Genomic DNA, 15,869 nt, shown 5'->3' with positions numbered 1-15,869 from the left:
TGAACAGGTCCTTTGACTCCAAGTCAATGAGGCTGCCATGGCGCTTTCTAGGAACAGGGGACACGGAACCAAAATCATCCAACTTCTAGCTGTGATATATACCCTATTATTAACAAATAAGTATATTTGAAAATATAAAAATAAGATCATTTGTGTGCATTGATTCAATGACTCATTTTGTCATCTTACCAGTTGTTAATTTTATTTGGTTATTAGAATAATAAAAGAAAGTGTGTTAATTTAATATTAATCTGGTGGCTCAATCAATTCATCCTCTTCAATTTTAAAGCCGGTTTCCTTAACACAACACACTTCATTTTCTGGACAACTTCCCACAGGTCTTACAATATAGCATTCATCTGCCTTTAGGCATGCGGCTATAAGCGAAGATCGGGTTTGATTAATATTGGTTTCCTCACAACCTGAAAATAAATGATTCATTTCATTCCTAAGCCTGAGAAAATTTATTTCAACTTACGCAGAGGCGTGTATACACGCTCCTGTAACAAGCAGGTTCTAAAAGTCATAAGTAAGAAAAATAAAACAACCTGGGCGATCATTGTGTGGCAACTAAAGAAAGATGGTTAATACTTTCAGAATTATACGATATTTAAATTAGCCAAGCGGTGAAAATTAAATTGGTTTTGTTCTAGTTGAATATGCCAAGTTATGTAAGGCTTTTGCTCCAAAATGTATATGCCCTTTCGATTTGTTGTGCAATCTATTGGATTCCTGCTCAGTTTGCTTTGTGTGGCAAGTGCGAATGGAATACAAAAGAAAAATGTTGTTTGCGAATGTTGGTAAGCAAAGACAGAACCCACTGCCAACTGCTGCCACCACCTTATCCCGGTCCTCGTGGATTTTCTGACTGCTCTGGCTGGCTGCCAGCTGCTTGTTTGGATGGGTGGGAATCCACAATAAACCAGGACCGACCAGGAACTGCGAGGAAGTGACTAAGGCATCTGGAGCAGCAGCAAAAACCCAAAACTATTTGCACTCAACAGCGGCAACAAATGTTGCTGCGGTGTTGCCTTGTGCTACTTACGGGTGCCATTTGATGGCGATGTCGATGTTTTTGCCCCAACATCCTCGCCAGGATTGCAAAGTATTCCTCTCCGAGCTGAGCAAATATGGAGGCGCCTGGTGATGTGTTTACAAGTTTGTGAATTGTTGTCATTGTCGTCATCTGGTCGGGCCTCGACCGACTGTCGCTCCCCTCAATCTTGGCCAGCACTCGGTCTTGGTCTCCGGCTCAGTCTCAGCCCGCTTTTCATTACCAATAGCAGAACCCTTCCCCTGGCCCCAATACAAACATCAATCAAGCTGCATTATGCAAATATTCGCTCGAAAGTTGCAACAAAAGCGCATCGAGCGGGCAGGAGTAAGAAACGACAAATGGGAAATGGGAAATAGGAAATGGGTATGGGTATGGCCTTTTGGGGGACCAGAGATTGGAGAGCAGCCTGTCAGACGTCAAAAAGCAGTTGCTATCCGTTTCACCACCTCGCATATCCCATCATCCATCGCTGCTGTCAGTTGCATTACTAAGACAACAAGAAACGAGGTTCATCAGTTACACTGAAAAAAATACTAACTGAAAGAAAAGTTTTAAGGATTGTATTTCATTCTCAGAACTTTTTTAAATGTTCAGAAAATATAAAAAATGTTTTAAAAACATACGATAAAAAATCGTGCAACTAATATGAAAAACATTTTTGTGGATCTTATTGTTCCAAAAAATAGATCTATAATTGGATGATATATTTTAATATACTCTTCCTGTAAAACACTTTTCGATGATACGATAAACATAATCTACTTTAATCTACTTTATTTATCGGTGAGAAAAGATAAAACATATATGTAACCTATCCTTTGTTTATACATTTCCAGAACATATTTGTTAAGCATTGAAAACTGGCTTTTCTTTCTAAACACATAAAAAACATGACTAAATTTTTAGAAAACTTATGAATTTTTATAAGCTTAAACCAAAACCAAACCAATTTATGTTGAGAAATGTCGAACATGAATTTATAAATTCTCTGAGTATACAAAAATTAAAGAAACTTGAGAAGGTACAGGAGAAAGCGAAGGCAAGACAGCTGCCAATAGTTTGACTCGGCGGGATTCGTTTCCAGGGATTCTTCTGCCCGCCGTTCGCCTGAATTAAACGATAACGAGTTTTGGCTTTCATCGCTTCATTTTGAAGCTAAAAGCAAGTGAAGGGTTGCTGCCTGCCAGCGCCAGAAAAGCTAAGAGCCAGGAGCGAAGAACTGAAGAGCTGAAGAAGCAAAGGGCCAAGAGCCGGCTTTTGTTTATGCGTAAAGTTTTGCGGCTTTGGAGGAGTAGAAGCGGGAACTCGAAATATATGGGAATTGCTTTCGGGGGCAGGACGAAATTAAAACGTCTGGAGCAATTTATGCCAACACTTTAAAGGGCAGCTCTGTAGGGGCTTTGCCCCCGTTGATCCCCACACATATATGCACTGTATTGAAGTGCCATACAGCGAATCCATATTCCCGAATTCCATTTCATTTCCCTTGCAAACTTTTTGCGGGAGTGGAGTTCCAACTTTTTCGCTGCTGACAATAAACAAAGGCAGGGCGAAAAAGGAAAACAGAAATCTTTCAGGACTTCGAAGCGGGGGCGTTTTTGGAGCAGAGGGCGTGGCAGATCTCAGCTTGGCTCTCGCCTGCAGTTTGTTTAGCTGGCAACACTTTGTCGGAAACTTTGCATAAACTTTGCGTTTGGCTTTATTTTTTTGGAAAAATCCTCGAGTAAAACTTTGCAAATTACTTTTACGATTTCCGAACAAAATGGAAAACATACAAGAGCAAAAATTGCCGTGTGCCATTAATTGCAAGCAATGTGCGATGCATTAAAAGTTAATGCCAAGTCTAAATTCGGAAAATATTCAGCTTAAATGCAAAGGCCGTGGAAAGTATCGATTTAATAGTTTCCACCCGAAAGTTTGCTAATGACGAAACCCTGTTTGAAATTAACATGCAACTTGGATGCCAAAACAACTTCACTTTACTCCGCCCCAGGGCCACGCCCACCTTTTGCATAATCCTTCAGCTGTTAAGTTGTTCTGCTGGGGAAATAAACAATTTAATTAGGCGGTGCGGTGCGGCCATGTGTCTGTGAGTGAAATCAAATATGCGTAAACATCGGCTACAAGATTGGGGCGTCGGCACCCCCGCCTGAAAACCCAATTTCCCACCCAAGAATACATATCTAAACACGACGCAGGCATGCGTAATTAAATTTACATGAATTTGATATTGAGCACACAGAGCACACACACACACGCAGTCACACATGGGCGAATTGCGCGGCCTGCAATTAGCATTGCCTACTTGCGAGCGCAAAAAGCAGGAAGCTCAAATTTCTATTGCCTGCTTTCGAGCGCTTGGCTTGGAATAGAATTCCAGCATTTGAATGCGCTACACACACCTACAGTTGAGGGCATCATAATAGGACTATTGATTTAAGACATTTATTTTTGCTTTAAAAGACATTATTTGTTGAAATTTGTTTGTACATTATATGAACACTTGAAGAAAAATATCATAACTCGGGGTGAGAAGGAAATCTTTTGGTTAAAATTCGTCTGGAATTTGTATGTATACTTTAACCTAATTTTAAAGATTTTGTTATATTGAACAACAATCTCTATTTTTGGCCACTATTTTGACCTCAGCTGTACTTCACATGTACGTTTGCAAGTGAGACAACGTACTGACAAAAATGAACTGTTGCGAAAGTTCATTGCGAGGGGAAAACTTTTGCCATTGTCTGATTCGCTGTTTCTCCCTCCTAATTGACTGTGACCCCGCCCCCCTTGTCGAGCCCAATGAATCTCTAATTTGGCGCATTTCAGAGTTCATAATAATTAAAATTACGCGCTGTCTGCAATGTTGTTTGTCCCCGCTGTTGTTGTCCTTGTTATATGTATTATTTATGGCTTGCGAAACTTTGTCCTTGCGACTTTTGCCTTTGACTTGATGCCAACTTTTTGGTTTTCGTTCGTGGCATTCATCAACTTTTTGCGTAAACGTCACCGAATCAGACAGGCAGACACACGGATAGCGAAAGAGCTATAAATAGAGATATAAGTCTCTGCTTTTGTCACATTCCGATTCACAAATCTGATTATGAAAAGCGTTTAATTTATGTGAATAATTGCACTCTTTGGTATATGTTGATTGAAAAAACTTATATGTAGCAGCGAGTTGTTGGAAATGCTGTTGGAAATTCTGTTTGACAAGCACACGACAACAAAAGCGGCATTTTGTTATTATTATACCCTTGCAGAGGGTATTATAAGTGTCAGTCAGGATCACCCCTGAGTTGATATAGCCATGTCCGTCCTCCGTCCGTCCGTCGTCCGTCTGTCCGTCTGTCCGTCTTCGTCTGTCCGTCTGTCTGTCCGTCTGTCTGTTTCTACGCGAACTAGTCTCTCAGTTTTAAAGATATCGAATTAAACTTTGCACACACCCTTCTTTCCTTTGCAGTATATAAGTCGGAACGGCCGGATCGGCCCAATCCTATAGCTGCCATATAACTGAACGATCGGAAATGCCATAACTTTGGTGTTTGTAAAGTTAGGAAGTTGGGATTTTCTATGGGTTTTGTATTTGGCTAATCAATCCGACATGCCGAATTTCATAAGGATCGGCCGACTATATCCTATAGCTTCCATATAACTGATTGATCGGAAATGCCATAACTTTGGTGTTTGTAAAGTTAGAATGTTGGGATTTTCTATGGGTTTTATATTTGGCTAATCAATCCGACATGCCGAATTTCATAAGGATCGGCCGACTATATCCTATAGCTGCCATATAACTGATTGATCGGAAATGCCATAACTTTGGTGTTTGTAAAGTTAGGATCGGCATTTTCTATGGGTTTTTTTTTTGGCCACCAAACCACCAAAATTTAATAAGGATCGGCCGACTATATCCTATAGCTGCCATATAACTGAACGATTGGAAATGTCATAACTTTGGTGTTTTTAAAGTTAGGAAGTTGGGATTTTTTATGAGTATTAAGAATGCATCATATGAATAATTTTGGAGAATATAATTTACAGAGTATTCTGCAAGGGTATATCAACTTCGGCTCCGCCCGAAGTTAGCTTTCCTTTCTTGTTTTTGTTATTATTCCAGCTCTTGACAATGTCAACAATTTTGCGCTTTTATCTGTTTGCACAGCAGACAAGCCCCCCTTCCCTCCCGTCTTCCCACCGATTCAGTGTGTGTTTAACATAAAGCGATTAATTGCTTTTCATTAAACGCTGCTCGTATTCCCCATCTCATTTGCCCACACTGCCTTTTGCAGCTGCGCTTATTTAACTTTTAATTTGAAGTCGCGTGGAGCAATTTTGAAATGTGTTTACCTTGGAAAAACGACTTGTGCGTGAAAGTTCAGAACACTCTTAAGCAGATCTCGAATTTAAGATGAAGTAAGAAATTAGAAAACCTAAGTCACATAGTAGCTTCATCTTATATGGATAAGTTCTTAAAATTGAAATATGCTTAAAATATTTTGACTTTTTTAATCAATAACTAGTTGGTATTAAAAAAAAACAACTGCTGTGACTTATTTTTTCAATATTAAATTGGTTATTTTGTATTTTACTATTTTCCAAGGTTTAGAAAGGGGTCTAAAAGGATATCAGTAGTAATTAGATATCTATAGTTTAGTTACAAATTACTTGTATTCTATTTAAATAAATGCTTTTCTATCATATGAGCCAACACAAATTTATCTTGGGAATTTTATTAAAGTAGACACTTTAGAAGTTTTCCCCTTCAAAATACTTTAGGTGTCAACACTCGCATTAATAATTTTCATAAATGTACCACATTTTGTGGAGCCCTTTGTAATTGGCCGTTATGCAGTCTGTGCCATGAAAAACATCATTCTGGGCCAGACAGGTGAGCAAACAGTCATTCATCTGGCAAATGTGCCGCCAAGGCAACGCCCAGTGTAGAGTTCAAAGGTGGCTGGAGGTCAAGGCCAGGCAAATTTGAGGCAATCCTCGGCTAGACGAGACAACAAACTGCTGGCCAAGTAATTGGCGTGGGCTTAACTGCAGGGCAATCAACCAGGCGAATATCCCTGGCCAATACCATTACCAATATAAGCGATATATCATCTTATTTCAGCTGTCTGCTTACCAATCGCCTTTTTATGGCCAAGCAGAAGCCCATCAAAAGCAATAGAAAACTTTACAACTTGCAGACTTCTTTTGGGTCAGAGACAAGAATTTTGAACTCGACTTGACTTCATTGATGGCCAGGCCAGTTCGGCCATGTTCGTGTATGTAAGTTGGTGTTTGCATACGATGTGGAACATTGGCCCTAAGCTCTATGGGACATTGGCCATCCAATGTAATGTGTGTGAGGGGAGTGGGAGGGGGAGGGGGAGGATCAACAGAACAGCATTGAAATCGAGCAAACTCTTGGTTTGAAGTTTCCCAAAAGCATTTCCTTGTCACCAACGAACTTTTCGCCCTCATTGTATGGGTTTTCGCCTGCATTCCGCCAAAAGGACCAGCCTTAGCCTTGGCCCCTCCAATAAGCCATGGCTAACAGAAGTCTGTTAGCGACCACGTGTTTTCCTGCAAGTTGGCGATTCTGCGCAGTGCCGACGTCACCTCTCAGCTGGCTGTTCCCAGTATTCGGCCACGGTGCGTATGATTGATAAACCAAAATAAATATTTGCCAGCCTCCGCGATGCATAAAGTGCCCCAAAACTCAGGGAGAGCTGTGAGGCATGGGATTCGGGGGCTTTTTTAGGCGTTGGTCGCACGTCGTCGAGGGGTTGTGACCTCCGGGGTGGAGGGGGGATATGGTGTTGTTGAGGGTTCCTCCAAACATCTGTGTTATGGCCACAAATATACACACATACACAGACTGACAGCAGTGACCTTGAGGAGGCTTTTGCATTGCCTGTAAAACAAGAGAGCGCGTGGCTCAGTGTGTTTGTGTGCGTCACGTGTAAGCAGTTTGGCTTATATATACAAACATACACACACATACATAAATATATATATATGTATATATGTAAATATATAAAGGTGTTTTTACTGTGGGTGAGCATTGGCCTCTGTGGCATTGTAAAAACTAATGGAAATTTAATTTCTGTTTGGGGTGGCATTAGCATTTTCAGCGTAGTTGCCCTGATTATTATGCTTATTATTTTGAGGGCTTTGTGGGCGCCCGAGTTCCTCAGACTCAGGTGTCGATTAAAACTGATTAACTGAACTACACCAGCTGTCGGACCAATTGTGGCTTTCTTCCATTTGCCGCACACAGCCACTTCCCCAAGCACTTTGCCAACTGCCAATGCATCGAATTACAATTTAATTGTCGAGGCAGCACCCACAGGATGTCTGCTGGATTTGCAACTGTCAAAGTGACAAACATGGGGCACCGCCTCCCCATCCAGCCATTCATCCACTTATTTATGCCTTTTGAGCATTTGTTGTGCACTCGGAGTTCTCCGGTTCAAGTCATGTGCAGGAGCAGCCCACACACATAAATTGCTTTTGACATGCTCCGTTGACTTTTATGAGCGAGGATTGTCTTTGGCCCTCCTCCTAATTAGAGCCATGTTCTGGGGAGTGAAACGAGGTGGGCATCAGTTTGGGCTCCTCCATTTAACAAGGAGCCATGTCTGTGGCAGACTCCAAACTGCAACCGCAAAAGGAAAACTTTGCGAAATAGAAATGTTGCAAAATATTTTGAAGCAGATTCCCCGCGCTCACCTCTCTCCTTTCTTCATTTTTCCATTTTCCCTCTTTCTGGCTGAAACAACTTTTTGTTTCGTTCAGGTTAAATGCGCGCGAATTGTTTTTTGGCCAGCAAAACTTTGTGATTTAACTTTTGAATAACCGCCAACAGGGGAATGGGAATTGGGAGAAAGCAGTGAGAGAGAGTGTGCCAAATATTTAAGTGAAATTCTTTTTCAGCTGACTCAGCAGACAAAGGATCCTTGCCAGTGTCCTGTCGACTAGTTTGTCATTTGCGAGCGCTCTTAACGACCAAATGCTAGTCAGCATCCAGGAGCTGTTGTCCCTGAAAATTGGGATACATTTAATGTGCTTAACCTTTTTATGCAAATTACTATTCATTTCCGGGTTGTCTCTCGTTCTCTCTCTCTCTCTCTTTTTAGTCACATTTGCGGCTAGAAGGGCAAACATGGATTCTGCTGCGGTCTTCACTTTTTGTCCAACTTCCTAATCAACCTGTTTGCTTAGGCCCTTGGACTTTTTCCAGGTCCTGGGTTAATGGCCAGGCGAATTTTTAATTAATGCGCACATGTGGCGTATACGTAATGCGGGCAAGATCAACCACAGAGCCAATTAAAAAATGTTTAAATTGTTTTTGTTCTAGTGGGACTTAAATATTTTCGTAGGGATATAGAACTTATCGAAAATTACGCTTTAAAAACACCCTCAAAGTTTAGTTATTTAGGTTTTGCTACATCTAGTGCTTCGTATACAAGTTTCTTGTTAGTTTTTTCTTTTTATCCAAGCTGGTTTTTAAGGGAAAGTTATAAAATATATAAATTGGAAAACGAAGAACCCGAGAGTATCCGGCTGGGAAAAGCTGAGGGGCAAAGGCGCCTTCTGGTTGACCGACAATTTATTACAATCCCGTCAAAACTCATTTGAATGGCCGCCGTCCCAGCCGCAGTTGCCGGCCATAAATCAGATGCTGCACTGCAGCTGATAATGCTGGAAGTCGGGGGAAAATAAGTTGGGAACTGGGCGAGAGAGTAACTCCACTGTGGGCAGGCAGCTCAATTGAATTGGCCGCTGACTTCTGGCCAAACCACACGCTCCAGAGGAGCAGGATGCGCTGCTCGCTTTTTGGTTACCACATTCTGGGTCAAAGGCAAATGGGTCAGTCGTGGAGGAGCCCACGATGGCTGTATAAATCACAGCGAAAGTTGCCGAAAATGAAAAGTGAAACTGGCTTAAATTTTATTTAAACTTACCCAGGGTTCAAAGTATAAAACTTACTCAACGAATTAATAACGCTCGGAAATTAAATTATTTCGAATTTTATTTTATATAAATTAAATACTTAAATTCATACATTAACCAGCAAATGGGATAAAATGTAAAAAGTTTAACTATTATAACAAACATATTAATGTTTGTAATTACTAGCTTGCACTTAATTTACCAAATGGTTGAAGTGGGTTCCAAGGTCAATTTATTTTCGAGATTGACGTTCTATTTGTTTTAATGTTTAATGCTTTATTTCCCCATCTTCAAGATTTTATGGAGTTGAATAGAACGATCTTTGTGCCCGCAGTTGGCCGTTGACTTTTCGTTTCGACTTTTTTATACCGCGTAAAAATTTAATTTAAATAAGAATTTAAAAAATAAATTAAGCATAGGAAGGTGAATTTATATATTATAGAAGTTCCCTCACTTTGTGCCCTTTTCTTAAACATATTTGTTCTCTTGTAGAAACGGAGAAATGCCATGCTAACATTCTATGCTAACATTAGATAATAACAAAACTAACACCCGCTACAAACTGCATGATTAATGGTTTTGCAGTTCAGAAGTAGTCTGCTAGTGGGCTGCAAGCTCAAGATCAAGATCACTTCTATGCCACGGCTGCAACATGACTTGGCTATATCCAACCCAGTGACTATATAAACTGGGCTTTGGCTGGGCTTAGAGCATCAGTTACTTCGAAGTCACTCCCAGTTACAGATATCCAGTTCATCATGCGCTTCGCTCTGCTCGCTGTCTTCCTCTTCGGAGTGATCTTTGCCATCGTGTCCGCTGGTGGAAACGGAGGAGGTGGTGGTGGCGGTCAAGGAGGCTGGCAGAAGGGCGGCGGAGGAGGAGGTGGTGGCCAGGGAGGCTGGCAGCAAGGTGGAGGCGGTGGCCAGAAGCATGGAGGCGGCGGAGGCGGAGGTGGCCAAGGAGGCTGGCAGAAGGGCGGCGGAGGCGGCGGTGGTGGCGGTGGCAAGCACGGCGGTGGAAATGGCGGTGGTGGCAAGCACGGAGGCGGCGGTGGAGGTGGAGGTGGTGGCAAGCACGGTGGCGGCTGGTAAATCCCCAACATCCTCGAACGAACCACTGAAAATACTCCAACGACTCCTCAATATCTGATGCAGAATTCCACGCAAAATACATAAGCAATGCTTATGTTGTAACTAAAACACTCGTCAAGTCTCTTTTCCATATTTAATTGTTTTAATCTAGCAATATCAATTCTTTCTTTGTTTAATTTAAATAAACAATTTCTCTTGCAAATCAAAAAAACGAATTTTTTACTGGGGATATTTATGTTAACACATCATTATTTTCAAAAAGGCCAGTAACTTAAAAAAAACAATTCAGACAACATTTTATCATTTTAAATTAGGCCCCTTTTTTGGTACTCAAAGTTTAGTTGTTATATATTATTTATTGGTTTGGTTACCGTAATTGTAATTCAACTATTCATATCAGATTCTAAAATGAAAAGAGAAAAGGCCTGTAAAAAAATTAAATTTTCAATACGTAACCCAACTATAATATCCTGCTGCAGATAAAAACCATTATCAAAACTTTTCTGACCACTCACGAGAACCTGTATAAAGCTGCACAAATTGACTTGTTTATGCGATAATTTCGTGAAGAAACTCTAACAATTCGATTATTTAGTGATTTCCAAGGATTTCTAAAGACTGCCAGGGGAAAAGCCGAGATAAAAAAGGGGGAAAACACTAAAAGAGGATGGCCCGGGCAGCTCACAGCTGTTTGAAGCTTCAGATGCCTCGGAAAATAAAACAAGATTTATTTAGTTGGCCCGGCATTAACTGTTGCCCTTTTGTTATGGGCAAGATGCCCCTTCCTTAACCGACAGGAACTCTTCTATAACGACTTTGTATGCATGTGTGTGTGGCAAAGGAGCCAGCACATAAAACTCAGATGGGTTTTCTTTTCATTAAAAGCGGATTTACGCACACACAAAGTGGAGCAAGGTGGAGAAGGACGAAGGACGAAGGAGCTAGCCGGGAAGTGAGAGCAGCTTATTGCACAATAAACACGAACCCAACCCCACCATCACACATGCACACAAATTATGAGGCCGGCCATGCGAAGAAAAGTCCCGTCGGTGTTCAGATGCTGAGTCAGCTCCAAGAAGTTTCCCTCTTCCAGCACTGCAAAAAATCATTTGAACTCCTCAGCAACAATGTGTATCATCATACATCAAAGTTTAAGGGTATGGTGGTAATAGTAAATTGCATTCTTTGTACAAAACATCAAAGTTTGGTGGTCCAGTGGAGCGAAGATGCAGAAATATGTATGTATTTATTTTTTTTTAACTTAGTGGTGAATTAACACATTTAAATATTTTTTTTCGTGTTAAGATATTTTATATTATATTATTTTCTGCTAGATCATTTTCCATTCTAGATCATACCATTCATATATTTCAATAATTAATTAAAATTTAAAGTTATTTTCTCTTGACCGCTAAACAAGCTTATAAGGTGTGGGTATGAACCTTGTAAATTAAAGTGTAAGACAATTAGTCAACGAAAAAGGTTCTATAAATTTGGATCAACTTTAATTAAATTTAAAAAACAAATCAAAGTGAAATAAAATAAATGTCTACAGCCTTGTTTCAATGTTTCACCTATTTAGTGGTAAAATTTTCAAAGTGTGAACTGTGTCTGAATAAGTGAGGGAAAAACGACATTATTGATAGCATAAATTTGTATGAAAATATTCAGATGAAATTGTTTACCATTTTTCTTTGTGTAAAAAAACGAAGGCGATAACGAATACTCAAAGGCAAAGGATATGTAATGTGGGGTGCCTTTGTGTGCGTGTGCCAGTCGTCAACTGGTCAATGTTGTCACAGACGAATGTCAACAAGAGATAAGCCATTCATTTTATTCATTCATTCAGGGACGACTCCCCCAGCTCTCCCCACCGCCCCCACTCCTCGACTTTGGCAGTTAACTATTCCGTAATTTGAGACTTGTTTGCTGTCACTCGAGACGAAAATAATCGACTTTGCCACGCCGTCTACTCGCTATCTTGGCATACATATCGCCATGCTCAAGGAATTTCGGGCGCGACTTGCCTCCGATTTCGTGGGCAGACAGAGCAAATAAAAACACGTATACGCAGCTTTGGCCAGCTTTGTGGTCCAAAGTATTGAATACCCTGAAGGATACGTCAATTATCGTGACCAATGGTTTACATAAGCTGTGTATATATGTACACGTATTTTTTATGTAAGATAAGCCCCATCGATTCGTGGTGTAAGCTGTCTGCAGCAGATAAAAGTTACCCCATGTTGATTTTAATGAATGGATAGGATTTGTATACGTTTCAGAAACCTTTTGATGCTGTTATGTAATTTATTGAAAATTATTTCGTCAAAAGAAATAGTTCGTTCCTCATATCACAATTTGGGTCCTTAAATATAATTGAATTTCGCCTTGGCTACCCTGAATTGCAAAACTATTTTCCAGGGCATAAGAAAAGAAGCGAAAGCACATTTGTGATATTTTTTGCACCATGGCTTGAATGATTATTTTTTGTGTGTCTGTTCGTGTGTCTGATGCGAGAAGAAACCCAGAGTCCTTTGCTAATTATGCCACAGAGTTTTGCTGTTGAATTTGCCCTGCTCTTGGAAATAAATGATAGGATGCTTGGTCAGCTCATTCACATCCTGGCCATGTTTGTTGACCATTTCTTGGGCTTTTGGCCATTTGCCCGAGACAAAACAAATGTTGCTGCATCCGGAGCAGGGTTGTCCTGCCGTTTGGCTGGCCGTCTGGCTGGCTCGGCCTTACACATGTACCCGAGCTCGTCCTGCGGCGACCGCCTCCAGTTTTTCTGTGTGCCACGCCAAATGCATTTTTCATCTGCTGACCAGGGCACCGGCTCTTGCTCTGGCACTGGGGGAAACAATTTAAAATATTATTTGCAAGCTGTAACACAAAGTTTGTAATAAAGGTTTCTACAATGATACCAGCTACTATTATTAATTTAAACCTCTGAGAGAAACAATTTAAAATATTATTTGCCAGTTGTAACACCAAGTATTAAATAAAAGTTTATAAACTGGTAAGAATTACATTTAAGTTATAAATAAAAAACTCAAGTAATTTTAAAGCCAAGAATATATTTTCCCAGGTTTTATAATTCACCTATGGATTTTTCAATAAAAATCTAACAATTACTAATAAGTTAAGCAATGCAAATGCTTAAATAAACTTCAATTTAAACATTATCCTTTGTGAAAATGTTTAATAAAAGATTAATATTACTATTCTTAATGTCAAAAATATATAATTATGAGTTTCTTATTATTCAACTTAATTAATCAATAGCTTGACTAAATTATTTAAAAATCCGCCTTGCAAAATAAAATGTTTCATTCCATTTTTATAGACATATCAAAAAGTAACTTCAAATCACAAAATACAAGATATAATTTTTTACCGGGGATACATACAAAAGTTAAAGAAGTAAGCAAACAATATTGAATCATGCTAATGTAACGCTATAAATGCCTCAAGGATTTAGGTCCTTTTTTATAAAGTCTTCAAGAAAATATATGAATTACTCAAGGGTCTTGTCAATTTTTGGTTAGCATTTTTTTGTGTGTCTTGATGAGTCTGGTGCTGATACTTCTGGTCGGTCGCCCGCCTCGTTAGCCACAGCAGCTGTTCGGGGGGCGGGGGAAATGGGTTCGGTTCGGGCCAAATGTTGCACGGTGAAAAATAACAGAGCACCGGATGTGTCGCCTCCCATCCCCGACAGCATTTGGTTTGAGTGCTGTTTGACTTGCGTATAAATGCAATTTACAGTTGCAGGCGACGCCTCATGAATTTTAAGGAGCTGGTAACTTGAACTGGCTGCCACGCCCACCCGGAATTACTTTTGTTACCCATGCCCCGCCCCCCTTTTGGTGTATGTGCTTGGATGTGTGTGCGATAAATGCGTTACTTAATTGTGTGAACTCATTTCTGATAGGTGGGCGTGGTGTGGCTTAAACGCAAATGCAAATGAAGAATGCCAAATGGAAATTGAAGAATAGAAGAAAATTTCGGGTAGCCACTGTCGCATATTGCGTATACGCCTACGAGCGGTGTATTTACGGTTTGCTGGCCCTTTATTTATTGCACATGTTTTTATTGAATTCTTCGGCAGACAGGCAGGGAGGACTGGCGGCGTTATAAATATTTATACCCGGACGTATAATATTGCCGGCATTGTCCGGTGGGCCAGGAACTCCCTATGCCCGATGGCCACAGCTTCCCGCTCCTTAACGGTTTTTAAATTGATTTCTCGCATCCATTGTGCAGAAGCCGCCACAAACAGACAGCCAGCTTCAGTTCCAGCCATATACCATATATATATATATATATATATATATTGCCATAGCTACTGCTTCCAATCCCGTGACCCTCGATGGCCAGGCATTTATCTTGCGACCCTTTTGGGACTTCGCAGCCCTTTTGCCTTGGCCAGAAATTGGCTTGTCCGCACTTAAATAATAATCAATTCTATTAAATTATTGAGTAAGCTGCTTTCGCTAATTGTGGGTGGCGAATGGGTGGCCTGCGCAGTTATTACAGCTTATTTGGCCAAACTTTTCTTATTTTCCCCTTAGCTGCCTCTTTGGACTGTCATCGTGGCTGGATAAACTTTATTGCCAACTTTATTTTCGCATTTCCTTTCAGGATTTGTCATTGGAGTCTCCGGTCCGCTTTTTTCTCTCTCGATATTTTGACTGTTATCTGGCGCATTACTGTGATTATTGTCGTTTCAAAAAGGATGTGGTAACAGGATACACTAACTACATGTGGCACATGGTTGCAGTCCCTTTCGATTCGCTTCTTACTCTGTTATTTCAACTGGTCTGAATTAAATTGCTTGTCACAGATAAATCAACAGAATGCGCATATATTATGCACTTTTTTATTTGAGATTTAATAAACGAGATGGCGAGATGGAAAATGCAATAAATAAATATTGCACTGCAGACAGTCTGACATCTCTTTAAAACGAAATATTTCTTTAAAAGCTTACAACGAGATTTCCTACATGATATATGCATATATTTAATAAGAGTTTTTTCGGTGGTCAGTCGAACATAAATATATTTTTATATGACACAGGCCATATTATACTTTGTTGCCTGTGATGAAGATAACATTTATTGGCAAACTCTTATTCCACTTTTAAGCTTTCGGCTTGCGTTTTGTCTTTTTGTCACTTTATTGGTGACAAATATTATAAAATACAGGAAATTCAACATGATGAAAAAGGTTTAAAATATGTTATTTATCTTTAGTTCAATTAAATATCATTTTGACTTTAAGTTATCTCAGCTTACTGTTTGTTAATTGATTTGAATGGTTGGCAAAGATTAAAAACAATATTAGTAGATAAACATGTGTACCTAAAAACAATAAAATGCCTATGCTAAAATATTTCTCTACATAACATATTTGAAAAGTGAAGCCTAAAAGTATGTTACGCTTAAATGAATATAGTTAACAGAGCTGTTAATGGCTGGAGCATAAAATTCTGAACAAACGGAAACTAGTTTTATACAAAATAATGTTAACGCAATTACCTTTAAAACACTGACAAACAGTAGAAAAAACAAGGAACACTGGAAGCTGTGAAAATTAAAGCAACAAATGTAGACAAATATTGCTTATGGTTATTCCTAAACGCTGCACAGACAAAGTTTTAATGAGCCGAACCAGCAGTGAGTTGGGGAATTGCTGGTTTTGAGTTTAGCACAAAATTTAATTTGCACTCGCAACTAAACTATGGACTGCAGTCCTTTTGGGTCGGGGGT

At 39.9% G+C, this 15,869-nt stretch overlaps 3 protein-coding genes across 3 annotated transcripts; 2 read left to right on the top strand and 1 right to left on the bottom strand.

The window, feature by feature from the left end:
• Positions 1-149: 149 nt before the first annotated feature.
• LOC123037166 lies at positions 150-566 on the bottom strand. The gene is made up of 2 exons (XM_044456783.1): positions 479-566; positions 150-422 (listed from the first exon to the last, which is right to left on the bottom strand). Exons 1-2 carry the CDS (start codon positions 558-560, stop codon positions 247-249), a joined length of 258 nt encoding a protein of 85 aa, XP_044312718.1. The 5' UTR covers positions 561-566; the 3' UTR covers positions 150-246.
• A 215-nt stretch (positions 567-781) lies between these two features.
• LOC108038154 lies at positions 782-1,532 on the top strand. Its single transcript, XM_044456768.1, is given in 3 exon segments — positions 782-800; positions 876-957; positions 959-1,532. Coding segments are annotated over 3 exon segments (201 nt in total). The 3' UTR covers positions 1,059-1,532.
• Positions 1,533-9,726: 8,194 nt separating this feature from the next.
• LOC108038155 (glycine-rich cell wall structural protein) lies at positions 9,727-10,309 on the top strand. The gene has a single exon (XM_017114887.2). It carries the CDS (start codon positions 9,766-9,768, stop codon positions 10,096-10,098), a length of 333 nt encoding a protein of 110 aa, XP_016970376.2. The 5' UTR covers positions 9,727-9,765; the 3' UTR covers positions 10,099-10,309.
• Positions 10,310-15,869: the final 5,560 nt, after the last annotated feature.

Source organism: Drosophila rhopaloa, unplaced genomic scaffold (assembly GCF_018152115.1).
Source record: "Drosophila rhopaloa isolate 14029-0021.01 unplaced genomic scaffold, ASM1815211v1 contig_150, whole genome shotgun sequence".
NCBI classification, from domain to species: Eukaryota; Metazoa; Arthropoda; class Insecta; order Diptera; family Drosophilidae; genus Drosophila; species Drosophila rhopaloa.
The sequence above is the reverse complement of the archived record's forward strand: the minus strand, read 5'-3'. Positions and strand labels throughout refer to the sequence as shown.

Excerpts from the sequence above, each read along its gene's own strand:
- LOC123037166 (XM_044456783.1), bottom strand. The coding sequence starts at position 560 with ATGATCGCCCAGGTTGTTTTATTTTTCTTACTTATGACTTTTAGAACC. Across the intron at positions 423-478 it reads GCGTGTATACACGCCTCTGC|GTTGTGAGGAAACCAATATT; the intron begins GTAAGTTGAAAT and ends ATTTATTTTCAG.
- LOC108038155 (XM_017114887.2), top strand. The coding sequence starts at position 9,766 with ATGCGCTTCGCTCTGCTCGCTGTCTTCCTCTTCGGAGTGATCTTTGCC.